Raw genomic sequence first — 13270 nt, forward strand, 5'->3', positions numbered from 1 at the left:
CAGAGTTTTTTCTTTTAAATTGTAAACATGTCTGGCTGCACTGATGTTAGAAAAGCTTGATTGAGCCTTGGTAGAATGAACAATAAAATATGCAGGAGGATGCTTGAATAATTTTGAGGCAGTGGCAGGGATCTTTTCAAGTGATATCTTTCAATTTTATGTGTATTTGTTTTTCAAATATATATATATCATCATGGAGAATCCAAGTGTCCAGCCTCACACTTTCTTGATAATGCCATTTGCATTGCTGTACTTACTTATATCTACCACTAGATGTCACTGTTTTATTTGTCTATTTTGCTTTAGTTAAAAAAAATTGATAATCTATATAAAGTTGGCATTCGTGACTCCATTCGAACTCAGGTAAAAAAAAATGTCTTAAACGTTTGTGGCACGTCTGTGCGGGTTTGTGCCGTTGAAATAGATGTGTGTTCATTATTAAGTCAGTCCACGAAGCTCCTGTTTGATCCAAATTCAAAATATATTTTAAATTGTTTGTGCAAGGTTTGTGTTGGTTTGTGCTGTCAAATAGGTTATTGTGCAATTTTTTTTATTTTTTTTAAATAAATCTTTATTTATAATCAACATTTACAAAAAAAACATATGAACAACAACAATACAAGACAGGGGGTTGTAAACTCAGTTAAAAAACTGCAGTAGAATGCAAAAAAAAAATATATATATATATATATATAATCCAATCCACTTTATTTATATAGCACATTTAAACAACAAAATTTTTTCCAAAGTGCTGCACAACAATATTAAAAGCAATATTCAAATATTATCCTTAGCTCAACCAATGACTGAATAAAAACAAAAAATAAATAAATATAAAATATAATATTATCTCTTTCATTTATATATATATATATATATATATATATATATATATATATATATATATATATATATATATATATATATATATATATGAATGTTGTCTGTCTATCTGTGCTGGCCCTGCGATGAAGTAGCGACTTGTCCAGGGTGTACCCCGCCTTCCGCCCGATTGTAGCTGAGATAGGCTCCAGCGCCCCCCGCGACCCCGAAGGGAATAAGCGGTAGAAAATGGATGAATGGATATATATATAGCAATGTGTAAAAGTCATAAGCCCACACAAGTTTTGTAAAAAAATCCAAATTTGGAGCACAGCATCACAGTTTTCACAGCTTTTTGGTTAATAGAGGTAGAAAGCGTTTTAAAGTAAAGTTCCAATTATTTTTTAAAGGCACAAAAGACAGGTCAGGTATTGAGAAACTTACATTTATGAATATAAAACTTAGCCAATATTGTGCTATTTTTTTTTAATTTTGTTTTTTATTTTTATAAATCTTTATTTATAATATGCAACATTTAGATACAAGCACATAAATAATAATAATCAAAACAAGTACAGAAACAGTACAAAAAAGTGCCAGGAGGTTGTAAACTCAATAAAGTAACTAAAGTAGAATGCAAAATAAATATATATGTAGCAAAATGTAAAGCCATAGGCTCACACAAGTTCCGTAAATAATCCAAATTTAGAGCACAGCATCACAGTTTTCACAGCTTTTTGGTTGTTAGAAGTAGAAAGCGTTTTAAAGTAAAGTTCTAATTATTCTTTAAAGGCACAAAAAAAACAGGTCGAGTATTGAATATTGTGCTAAATTTAAATTTTTATTTTTTTTATTTTTTTTTATAAACCTTTATTTATAAATTTCAACATTTAAAAACAGTTGAAAATAATAATCAAAGTAAGTACAAAAACAGTATAAAAACAGCGCCAGGGGGTTGTAAATTCAAAGTAACTAAAATAGAATGCAAAAAATATATTTATATAATAAATAAAGTGCAAAGCCATAGGCTCACTCAATCTCAGTAAATAACTTAAATTTGGAACACAGCATCATCGTTTTCACAGGTTTTTGGTTGTTAAAGTTAGAGAGTGTTTTAAAATAAAGTTCTAATTATTCTTTAAAGGCACAAAAAACGGGTCGGGTATTGAATTTTGTGCTAAATTTTAATTTAATTTTAATTTTATTTTTTATAAACCTTTATTTATAAATTTAAACATTTAAAAACAGTTGAAAATAATAATCAAAGTAAGTACAAAAACAGTACAAAACAGTATAAAAACAGCGCCAGGGGGTTGTAAATTCAAAGTAACTAAAATAGAATGCAAAAAATATATTTATATAATAAATAAAGTGCAAAGCCATAGGCTCACTCAATCTCAGTAAATAACTTAAATTTGGAACACAGCATCATCGTTTTCACAGGTTTTTGGTTGTTAAAGTTAGAGAGTGTTTTAAAATAAAGTTCTAACTATTCTTTAAAGGCACAAAAAACAGGTCGGGTATTGAATTTTGTGCTAAATTTTAATTTAATTTTAATTTTATTTTTTATAAACCTTTATTTATAAATTTAAACATTTAAAAACAGTTGAAAATAATAATCAAAGTAAGTACAAAAACAGTACAAAACAGTATAAAAACAGCGCCAGGGGGTTGTAAATTCAAAGTAACTAAAATAGAATGCAAAAAATATATTTATATAATAAATAAAGTGCAAAGCCATAGGCTCACTCAATCTCAGTAAATAACTTAAATTTGGAACACAGCATCATCGTTTTCACAGCTTTTTGGTTGTTAGAGGTAGAAAGCGTTTTAAAGTAAAGTTCTAATTATTCTTTAAAGGCACAAAAAAACGGGTCGGGTATTGAATATTGTGCTAAATTTCAATTTTTAATTTTTTTAATTTTTTTTAATAAACCTTTATTTATAAATTTCAACATTTACAAATAGTTGAAAATAATAATCAAAGTAAGTACAAAAACAGTACAAAACAGTATAAAAACAGCGCCAGGGGGTTGTAAATTCAAAGTAACTAAAATAGAATGCAAAAAATATATTTATATAATAAATAAAGTGCAAGCCATAGGCTCACTCAATCTCAGTAAATAACTTAAATTTGGAACACAGCATCATCGTTTTCACAGGTTTTTGGTTGTTAAAGTTAGAGAGTGTTTTAAAATAAAGTTCTAATTATTCTTTAAAGGCACAAAAAACAGGTCGGGTATTGAATTTTGTGCTAAATTTTAATTTTATTTTAATTTTATTTTTTATAAACCTTTATTTATAAATTTAAACATTTAAAAACAGTTGAAAATAATAATCAAAGTAAGTACAAAAACAGTACAAAACAGTATAAAAACAGCGCCAGGGGGTTGTAAATTCAAAGTAACTAAAATAGAATGCAAAAAATATATTTATATAATAAATAAAGTGCAAAGCCATAGGCTCACTCAATCTCAGTAAATAACTTAAATTTGGAACACAGCATCATCGTTTTCACAGCTTTTTGAATATTGTGCAAAATTTTTATTTTAAATTTTTTTAATTTTAATTTTTTTTATAAACCTTTATTTATTAATTTCAACATTTACAAACAGTTGAAAATAATAATCAAAGTAAGTACAAAAACAGCACAAAACAGTATAAAAACAGTAAAAAAAAAAACAGCGCCAGGGAGTTGTAAATTCAAAGTACCCGGTAACTATAAAATAGAGTGCAAAAAATATATTTATATAATAAAGTGCAAAGCCATAGGCTCCCTCAATCTCAGTAAATAACTTAAATTTGGAGCACAGCATCATCGTTTTCACGGCTTTTTGGTTGTTAGAGGTAGAAAGCGTTTTAATTATTCTTTAAAGGCACAAAAAAAACAGGTCGGGTATTGAATATTGTGCTAAATTTCAATTTTTAATTTTTTTAATTTTTTTTTATAAACCTTTATTTATAAATTTCAACATTTACAAATAGTTGAAAATAATAATCAAAGTAAGTACAAAAACAGTACAAAACAGTATAAAAACAGCGCCAGGGGGTTGTAAATTCAAAGTAACTAAAATAGAATGCAAAAAATATATTTATATAATAAATAAAGTGCAAGCCATAGGCTCACTCAATCTCAGTAAATAACTTAAATTTAGAACACAGCATCATCGTTTTCACAGGTTTTTGAATATTGTGCAAAATTTTTATTTTAAATTTTTTTAATTTAAATTTTTTTTATAAACCTTTATTTATTAATTTCAACATTTACAAACAGTTGAAAATAATAATCAAAGTAAGTACAAAAACAGCACAAAACAGTATAAAAACAGTAAAAAAAACAGCGCCAGGGAGTTGTAAATTCAAAGTAACTATAAAATAGAGTGCAAAAAATATATTTATATAATAAAGTGCAAAGCCATAGGCTCCCTCAATCTCAGTAAATAACTTAAATTTGGAGCACAGCATCATCGTTTTCACGGCTTTTTGGTTGTTAGAGGTAGAGAGTGTTTTAATGTAGGGTTTTAAATCTTTTTTAAAGGCACAAAAAACAGGCCGGGTATTGAGAAACTTACATGTATGAATATAAAACTTAGCCAATAGTATAATGAGGTTGCAAAGGTAAAATTCCTTTTCCAATTTTTTTTCAATATTGTGCTAAATTAAAGATTAAAGTTTGCCAGCGATGACGTCATAGTCCTGCGACACACTCTTATTAAAGTCGCTTTACTTTCAGATACGATTCCCAGAGAAAACATGCACCCCAAGACATTTCAATTCCTAAATATATCAGTGTTAAAAATGTAGATACGGGTTTGTATTAATTATAAAATTCTCTGTACTCACTTAATTCTACCACTAGGTGCCACTAAGTCTTTTCTATTAATTCCCCACATAGTCTGCACGGTCATTGTTTGTTTTTTTGGACCAAATAACTGTTTTTGCAGTCAGGTATGTGTAATGTTTCATTTCGTCTATAAAAATGTGAAAATGTATTTTTATGCTGATTTATCCGTCTTCGTCATCGGTGTTTATTTAAAAATGTTGTATCGCCACCTATCGGTGACACTATTGTTAGCGCTTATCATGACGGTGCGTACTCAAAGACTTCAAATATTATCTCTTATATTCCCCCCCCCCGTTCATCGTGTGTATTCAACAACCCTTTAATACGGAAGTAAGCCGAATAAAAGGTTAAAATTAAATTTAAATAAATAAAAAGTTAATTGTCCGATATTGTCATTAGGGTATGCTACGAACACCTGTTGGGTTGTGACACAACTTTTTTGGAGGGCCGTGAACTCAGCACGTGATTAAACAAAGAGCTGTCCGTGCTTTCGTTTGGCGGGGAGGAGTTCAAATACATTCTGTACATTTTGACGCGTCATTGCGACGTCAACATTTTACCGGTAGGCATTTTCTAATTAGTACAAACTGGTTTTGGTGAATAATGCTTATAAGGGGGACGCTTGACTGTCACTGCCTGTCACCGGGGCTACTAATTGTTTAACTCACGGTTGTCTAAATATCATTAAGATAGCTCTTTGTGTCTGAATTTTTAAAATGTTTTTATTTAGTTATGTGGCTGGAAAGTGTGAAGCAATTGTTTATACCACGGATGTCAAACTGGTTTTCATTAAGGGCCACATGGCAGGTACAGTCGTGGTCAAAAGTTGACATACTCTTGTAAAGAACATAATGTCATGGCTGTCTTGAGTTTCCAATCATTTCTACAACTATTTTTTTGTGATAGAGTGATTGGAGCACACACTTGTTGGTGACAAAAAACATTCATGAAGTTTGGTTCTTTTAGGAATTTATTATGAGTCTACTGAAAATGTGACCAAATCTGCTGGGTCAAAAGTATACATACAGCAATGTTAATATTTGGTTACATGTCCCTTGGCAAGTTTCACTGCAATAAGGTGCTTTTGGTAGCCATCCACAAGCTTCTGCTTGAGTTTTTGACCACTCCTCTTGACAAAATTGGTGCAGTTCAGCTAAATGTGTTGGTTTTCTGACATGGACTTGTTTCTTCAGCATTATCCACACGTTTAAGTCAGGACTTTGGGAAGGACATTCTAAAACCTTAATTCCAGCCTGATTTAGCCATTCCTTTACCACTTTTGACGCATGTTTGGGTCATTGTCCTGTTGGAACAGCCAACTGCGCCCAAGACCCAACCTCCGGGCTGATGATTTCAGGTTGTCCTGAAGAATTTGGAGGTAATCCTCCTTTTTCATTGTCCCATTTACTCTCTGTAAAGCAGCAGTTCCATTGGCAGCAAAACAGGCCCAGAGCATAATACTACCACCACCATGCTTGACGGTAGGAGTGGTGTTCCTGGAATTAAAGACCTCACCTTTTCTCCTCCAAACATATTGCTGGGTATTGTGGCCATCCATCCATCCATTTTCTACCGCTTATTCCCTTTGGGGTCGCGGGGGGCGCTGGAGCCTATCTCAGCTACAATCGGGCGGAAGGCGGGGTACACCCTGGACAAGTCGCCACCTCATCGCAGGGCCAACACAGAAAGACAGACAACATTCACACTCACATCCACACACTAGGGCCAATTTAGTGTTGCCAATCAACTTATCCCCAGGTGCATGTCTTTGGAGGTGGGAGGAAGCCGGAGTACCTGGAGGGAACCCACGCAGTCATGGGGAGAACATGCAAACTCCACACAGAAAGATCCCGAGCCCGGGATTGAACCCAAGACTACTCAGGACCTTCGTATTGTGAGGCAGATGCACTAACCCCTCTGCCACCGTGAAGCCCGTATTGTGGCCAAACAGCTGAATTTTTGTTTCATCTGACATCACATGGACAAAGATAAGATGTTCTGGAGGAAAGTTTTTTTTTTTATTCTGGCAACTTAGCTGCCAGTTTTTGTACCGTTAAAAACAATTCCATTTACTGTAATACACCGTTAAAAACAACAACCGTAGATTTTACAGTCAAAAACTGGCAGGTCAGTCAACAGAATTTTAACGTAAAAAACAGTAGTAGGTTTTTTTTCAATTTAAAGTAATATGCTGTAAAGAACAACGTAAAATGTATTGTCATTTTTATTAATTTGATGGGTAGTTTGCTGTAAAGTATTTTTATGTATTTTTATTTAGACAAAAACATGTTTGGAAAGTATGATAATATACTGTAATATTTGTTGCAATATTAGATACTTTTAAAGTTTAAAATGTATCAGTGTTGGCGCTAGGAATTTTCAAAATGGGGGCCCAGGGACCCCATCAAGTCATAAAAATGGGGTCCCACATTAAATTTTTGGGGTCCCACTTTTTTGTAAGTGTTTTGAAAACAAATGATAAATGTATGCATTATCCTGTTATATCTCACATTCTATATTGGGTTTAGGAAAAAGGTTGTCATAAATGTTACTTAATTTATTAAAAAAATAATACAAAAGAAAACACATTTTTTATGCATATATAAATGTATTCAGTTATGAACATTCATTCACTTTCTTTCCTTCATGGATCTAAACCCTACCGCTGCCATTGTTTTTTTCTATATTTGTATTTAATAAGTTGTAGGTGTATTTATTTCAATATAAAAGTGTAAAAAGTTTTTTGCTTCGGTCATGAAATGATAATGGTGTGCCAGGGCATACATACATTATTTATTTAACGCTTAAATATCTAGAGTCTACATCAACTTCAGATCCATCTGTTGATTCTAAGTTTTGTTTTATGTTTTTTATGTTGTTTTTATTGGTTTGTTTTTCTTCCCTTTTTGTCAAAGAAAACAGTTTTTTTAATGGCACAAAATATGCAAAATCTTCTACAAAAAATATTTTTCAAAGTGGAATATTTGATGTGAAGTAATCAGCGCCTTGGATAGGTCAATAATTCATAAAAAAACATTGATTTTTATTCAATATTATGTTTTGAGCAATGACTGTTTTAAAGAAAAAAAAATAGCTCTGTTTTATTAGTCAACATTGCAACTTTTTATAAATTACATTTCACTTGTAAGCTTATTTATTCCACTTTTATGTTTTTGTTTATTTCAATAGTATTTTTAGAATGTGCCGTGGGCCTTTAAAACATTAGCTGCCAGCACTTTTGACACCCCTGCTATAGATTATTAAAAAATAAAATCTGATAAGTCTATCGATAAAAAGCAAGGGGACGGAAATTTGACCCGGCAAATATAAACAAAACAAATCACCGGCGGAAAGCGATAATGGAAAAATTTAAAAAAACAAGCAAACTGCGTGGTAAAAAAAATAAAATCTGCGTGGGCTTCTGGAATTGCGCATCCTTTCTGTTTTCAATGCGTAAAAAGACACAAAAAGTGTGTTAACGCCAACACTGATGTATGCAATTTCAAGCAGTACATATATTTTTTCTGTCAAAAAGGAAAAAAAGCAATTACATTTAGTGAGAAAATATTAAGTACTTTATTGACACTTATCATTTCCAGGTGTTTGCGGGCCAGATAAAATGATGTCGCGGGCCAGATCTGGCCTTGAGTTTGACACCTGTGGTTTATCCACTTTAACTGTACGGCCTTCTAAGATTACACATTTTATTGTAGCATTAACGCCCATTTTCTGTTTAAACAGGCAAGTCCAGGCTTCGAAGTAATGGAAAGCTTGTGTTCCACATTTGTAAAAACATCAATTCAGTTTGGACTTGCCCTCCCATGATGTAAACGTGGGTTCCCAGTGTCACATTGTGCTGCATGTGGACTTGGCCTTGGTCTTTATTTAGTCTGGCCCATCACAAGATCTCTGTCCTTATGACTGGAAGCCATGCTGCTCTATTGTTAAAATCCATGAAAGGAGCCACTGTGAACAAACTGGTAATTGGACCAGGAATTTTTTGACAACCTCTTATTTGATTGTTCTTGGACGAGTAAAGAAAAACATGTCGCCTCATGTGTTGGCTGATTTGATTCTTGAATTAGTTTGGGCTCTCTTGCAGTCGTGTTCAGCGATGCGGTTTGCTTCTTCCAGGGTAAGACGGTCACGCTCGGGGTCTTGGCCTTTTTCTCCTCACCAGGATGGGCGTAAGGCTGTCTGTAGAAGACGAGCTGGAGCAAACGTTGGAGGTGCTGTCAGCAGTCAGTGGTAGGAAACCTTTGCTTATTATATTCTGGTAACCATCAAAGTAATACAGCTCAGGTCAAAAGTTACTACCTTTTTTGTCAAGTCCAAACAAGCGAACTAATGTATGAATGACAACAGGTGGATGCACCGGTCAATGAAGCATTTCATTGTTTTGCCTGTCACACCGTGTCATCGCCAGATATAAATGAACAAAAATAGTAGGGATGCACACAAAATATGAATTACCATTATTTTGCTTCTCTGCGACAAATGTTTTTTCACGCACACTTGCCCGTACACACCAAATTCAGACTTCCAAGACTTCAAAGATTCTTGATTACCGGTGTGAATCCCTGGGCGCCCAACGATTCAATCTGATTTCTGGGGTTACGATTCGATTCAGAAACGATTCTCAATTCAAACAAATTCTCGCAATGTATTTGGTATAATAATTATAATGAAACTTTTTCAAGACTGCTTAAAGGCCTACTGAAATGCGATTTTCTTATTTAAACGGGGATAGCAGGTCCATTCTATGTGTCATACTTGATCATTTCGCGATATTGCCATATTTTTGCTGAAAGGATTTAGTAGAGAACATCGACGATAAATTTTGCAACTTTTGGTCGCTGATAAAAAAGCCTCGCCTGTACCGGAAGTAGCAGACGAGTAGCGTGACGTCACAGATTGTGGAGCTCCTCACATCTGCACATTGTTTACAATCATGGCCACCAGCAGCGAGAGCGATTCGGACCGAGAAAGCAACAATTTCCCCATTAATTTGAGCGAGGATGAAAGATTTGTGGATGAGGAAAGTGAGAGTGAAGGACTAGAGGGCAGTGGGAGCGATTCAGATAGGGAAGATGCTGTGAGAGGCGGGTCGGACCTGATATTCAGCTGGGAATGACTAAAACAGTAAATAAACACAAGACATATATATATATACTCTATTAGCCACAACACAACCAGGCTTATATTTAATATGCCACAAATTAATCCCGCATAACAAACACCTCCCCCCTCCCTTCCATATAACCCGCCAATACAACTCAAACACCTGCACAACACACTCAATCCCACAGCCCAAAGTACCGTTCACCTCCCCAAAGTTCATACAGCACATATATTTCCCCCAAAGTCCCCAAAGTTACGTGCGTGACATGCACATAGTAGCACGCACGTACGGGCAAGCGATCAAATGTTTGGAAGCCGCAGCTGCATGCGTACTCACGGTACCGCGTCTGCGTATCCAACTCAAAGTCCTCCTGGTAAGAGTCTCTGTTGTCCCAGTTCTCCACAGGCCAATGATAAAGCTTGACTGTCATCTTTCGGGAATGTAAACAATGAAACACCGGTTGTGTTATCCGGCACAACAGTCAGGGGGTGCATTCTACGGCGGGGGTGCGTTATCCGGCACAACACCTGCCGCAATACACCGCTTCCCACCTACAGCTTTCTCCTTTGCTGTCTCCATTGTTCATCGAACAAATTGCAAAAGATTCACCAACACAGATGTCCAGATTACTGTGGAATTTTGCGATGAAAACAGACGACTTAATAGCTGGCCACCATGCTGTCCCAAAATGTCCTCTACAATCCGTGACGTCACGCGCAGGCGTCATCATACCGAGACGTTTTCAGCAGGATATTTCGCACAAAATTAAAAAATTGCACTTTAGTAAGCTAACCCGGCCGTATTGGCATGTGTTGCAATGTTAAGATTTCATCATTGATATATAAACTATCAGACCGCGTGGTCGATAGTAGTGGGTTTCAGTAGGCCTTTAAAGGTTATAAAAACTCCTTCTGGTTGCATGGAGATGGCCTAAAAACTACTTTTTAAAAATGGATTCCTATAGAAAAACAACAACATTTATTTATTTATTTATTTATGTATGTATGTGTATATATATGTGTATATGGGTAGAGGACAGAGTAAAACTACTTGCACTGAGCCTAGTCTATAAAATCCGCCACACCTCCCTGATACCGAAGTACGTGTCAAACTACTTCCTTAACGTAAATGACCTCCATAAACACAACACCAGGGGGAGTTCCACAAACCACGTTAAACCCAGATTCCGATCTAACAAAGGTCTAAACTCATTCTCCTTCTATGCCACATCAATATGGGATGCACTCCCAACAGGTGTAAAAGAAAGTGCATCTCTATCCTCCTTCAAAACCGCACTAAAACACCTCGAGGCAACTTCAACCCTTGACTAACACCCTCCCCCTTCCACATCCCACCTCCCCGGATTGTAAATAACCAAATGTAAATAATCAGATGTATTTCTAATGTATATACTTGTTCTTATGCTATCTGAACTCACTATGTTCTCTGCTCGCTGTACATATCCTACCAAGTCAGACCTACACTGTTTCAATACCCATTTCTCTGATGATGCAATTGTTGATGACTGAAGTGCTGATATCAACCAAACCCTCCTCATCCCACCCCCCGGATTGTATATAATAGGGCTGTGAATCTTCGGGTGTCCCACGATTCGATTCAATATCGATTCTTGGGGTCACGATTCAATTCAAAATCGATTTATTTTTTTTCAATTCAACACGATTCTCGATTCAAAAACGATTTTTTTCCCGATTCAAAACGATTCTCTATTCTTTCAATACATAGGATTTCAGCAGGATCTACCCCAGTCTGCTGACATACAAGCAGAGTAGTAGATTTTTGTAAAAAGCTTTTATAATTGTAAAGGACATTGTTTTATCAACTGATGGCAATAATGTAACTTAGTTTTAACTATTAAATGAACCAAAAATATGACTTATTTTATCTTTGTGAAAATATTGGACACAGTGTGTTGTCAAGCTTATGAGATGCGATGCAAGTGTAAGCCACTGTGACACTGTTCTTTTTTTTAATTTTTTTTTTATAAATGTCTAATGATAATGTCAATGAGGGATTTTTAATCACTGCTATTGTAACTAATATTGATACTGTTGTTGATAATATTCATTTTTGTTTCACTACTTTTGGTTTGTTCTGTGTCGTGTTTGTGTCTCCTCTCAATTGCTCTGTTTATTGCAGTTCTGAGTGTTGCTGGGTCGGGTTTGGTTTTGGAATTGGATTGCATTGTTATGGTACTGCTGTGTATTGTTTTGTTGGATTGATTAATAAAAATAAAAAATAAAAATAAAAATGAAATAAAATAAAATAAAAATTAAAAAAATAGATTTTTTTAAAAATGAGAATCGATTCTGAATCGCACAACGTGAGAATCGCGATTCGAATTCAAATCGATTTTTTCCCACACCCCTAGTAAATAATGTAAATAATTCAATGTATATACTCTGATGATTCACTTGTGTGATAACTGTATTATGATGATAGTATATATTTATACCATGAATTGATTAAGTGGACCCCGACTTAAACAAGTTGAAAAATTTATTCGGGTGTTACCATTTAGTGGTCAATTGTACGGAATATGTACTGAACTGTGCAATCTACAAATAAGTTTCAATCAATATGTGTGTATATATATATATATATATATATATATATATATATATATATATATATATATATATATATGGTTCATTTTACTCATTCTCTGTCTTTTTGTATTTGTTTGACTTTCTCTTCTGCTGTTACCGAATTTCATTATTTTAATTTTATTGAGATTCAAAGAGTCTGTTTTTATCAAACAAATGGTCAATTTTATTTATTTCTTCTGTTATTGTTTGTATTAGTTTCTGTGTGTTCTCGCCTGAACAAAACAGATGTTTACCTCACACAAGGCGCCTCTGCCTTGTTTTAATGAATACTGAGGCCTACTATGCTACTGTATTTTAATGTCAGTCATGATAGTGGTACTTGGAGAGCCATGCTCTGAGGTGGTACTCCGTAAAAAAGTTTGAGAACCATTGCTAAAAGAGATTTGAACAAATAAGGGGAAAACAAGAAATCTTAAATGGTTTTATGTCCTGTTTGACTTTCTGTCATTGTCAAATAACTGCCAGTGTATCGTATACCTGTAAAAAAAATTAACATTTTAAAATTGAACATGAAAAAAATCACGTATAATGAACAAACACAGAGACATCGAGATCCCGATGAGGACGACGAGCATGCAGATGAGCTTCCCTGAAACGGTTTCTCACAGTTTGTGCAGACATTCTTTGGTTATGCAAACCAATTGTTGCATCAGCTGCCCGGGTGGCTGGTCTCCAAAGATCTTGGAGGTACACCTGCTGGATGTGAAGGTCCTGAGCTGGTGTGGTTACACGTGGTCTGCGGTTGTGAGACCGGTTGGATGTACTGCCAAATTCTTTGAACTGCCTTTAGAGACAGCCTATTGTAGAGAAATTAACATTTAATGCACCGGCAACAGCTCTGAGGAGAATCCC

At 34.4% G+C, this 13270-nt stretch overlaps 1 protein-coding gene across 1 annotated transcript in view; it reads left to right on the top strand.

The window, feature by feature from the left end:
* Positions 1 to 4642: 4642 nt before the first annotated feature.
* The window catches only part of mcf2la (mcf.2 cell line derived transforming sequence-like a), a 141944-nt gene continuing 133316 nt past the window's right edge, over positions 4643 to 13270 (top strand). Inside the window, exons 1-2 of the mRNA XM_072915865.1 lie at positions 4643 to 4770; positions 8801 to 8914. Coding sequence (XP_072771966.1) covers positions 8848 to 8914 — 67 coding nt within the window. The 5' untranslated portion in view covers positions 4643 to 4770; positions 8801 to 8847. The remainder of the gene's footprint in view (positions 4771 to 8800; positions 8915 to 13270) is intronic.

Source organism: Nerophis lumbriciformis, linkage group LG23, assembly GCF_033978685.3.
Source record: "Nerophis lumbriciformis linkage group LG23, RoL_Nlum_v2.1, whole genome shotgun sequence".
In the NCBI taxonomy this organism is placed as follows: domain Eukaryota; kingdom Metazoa; phylum Chordata; class Actinopteri; order Syngnathiformes; family Syngnathidae; genus Nerophis; species Nerophis lumbriciformis.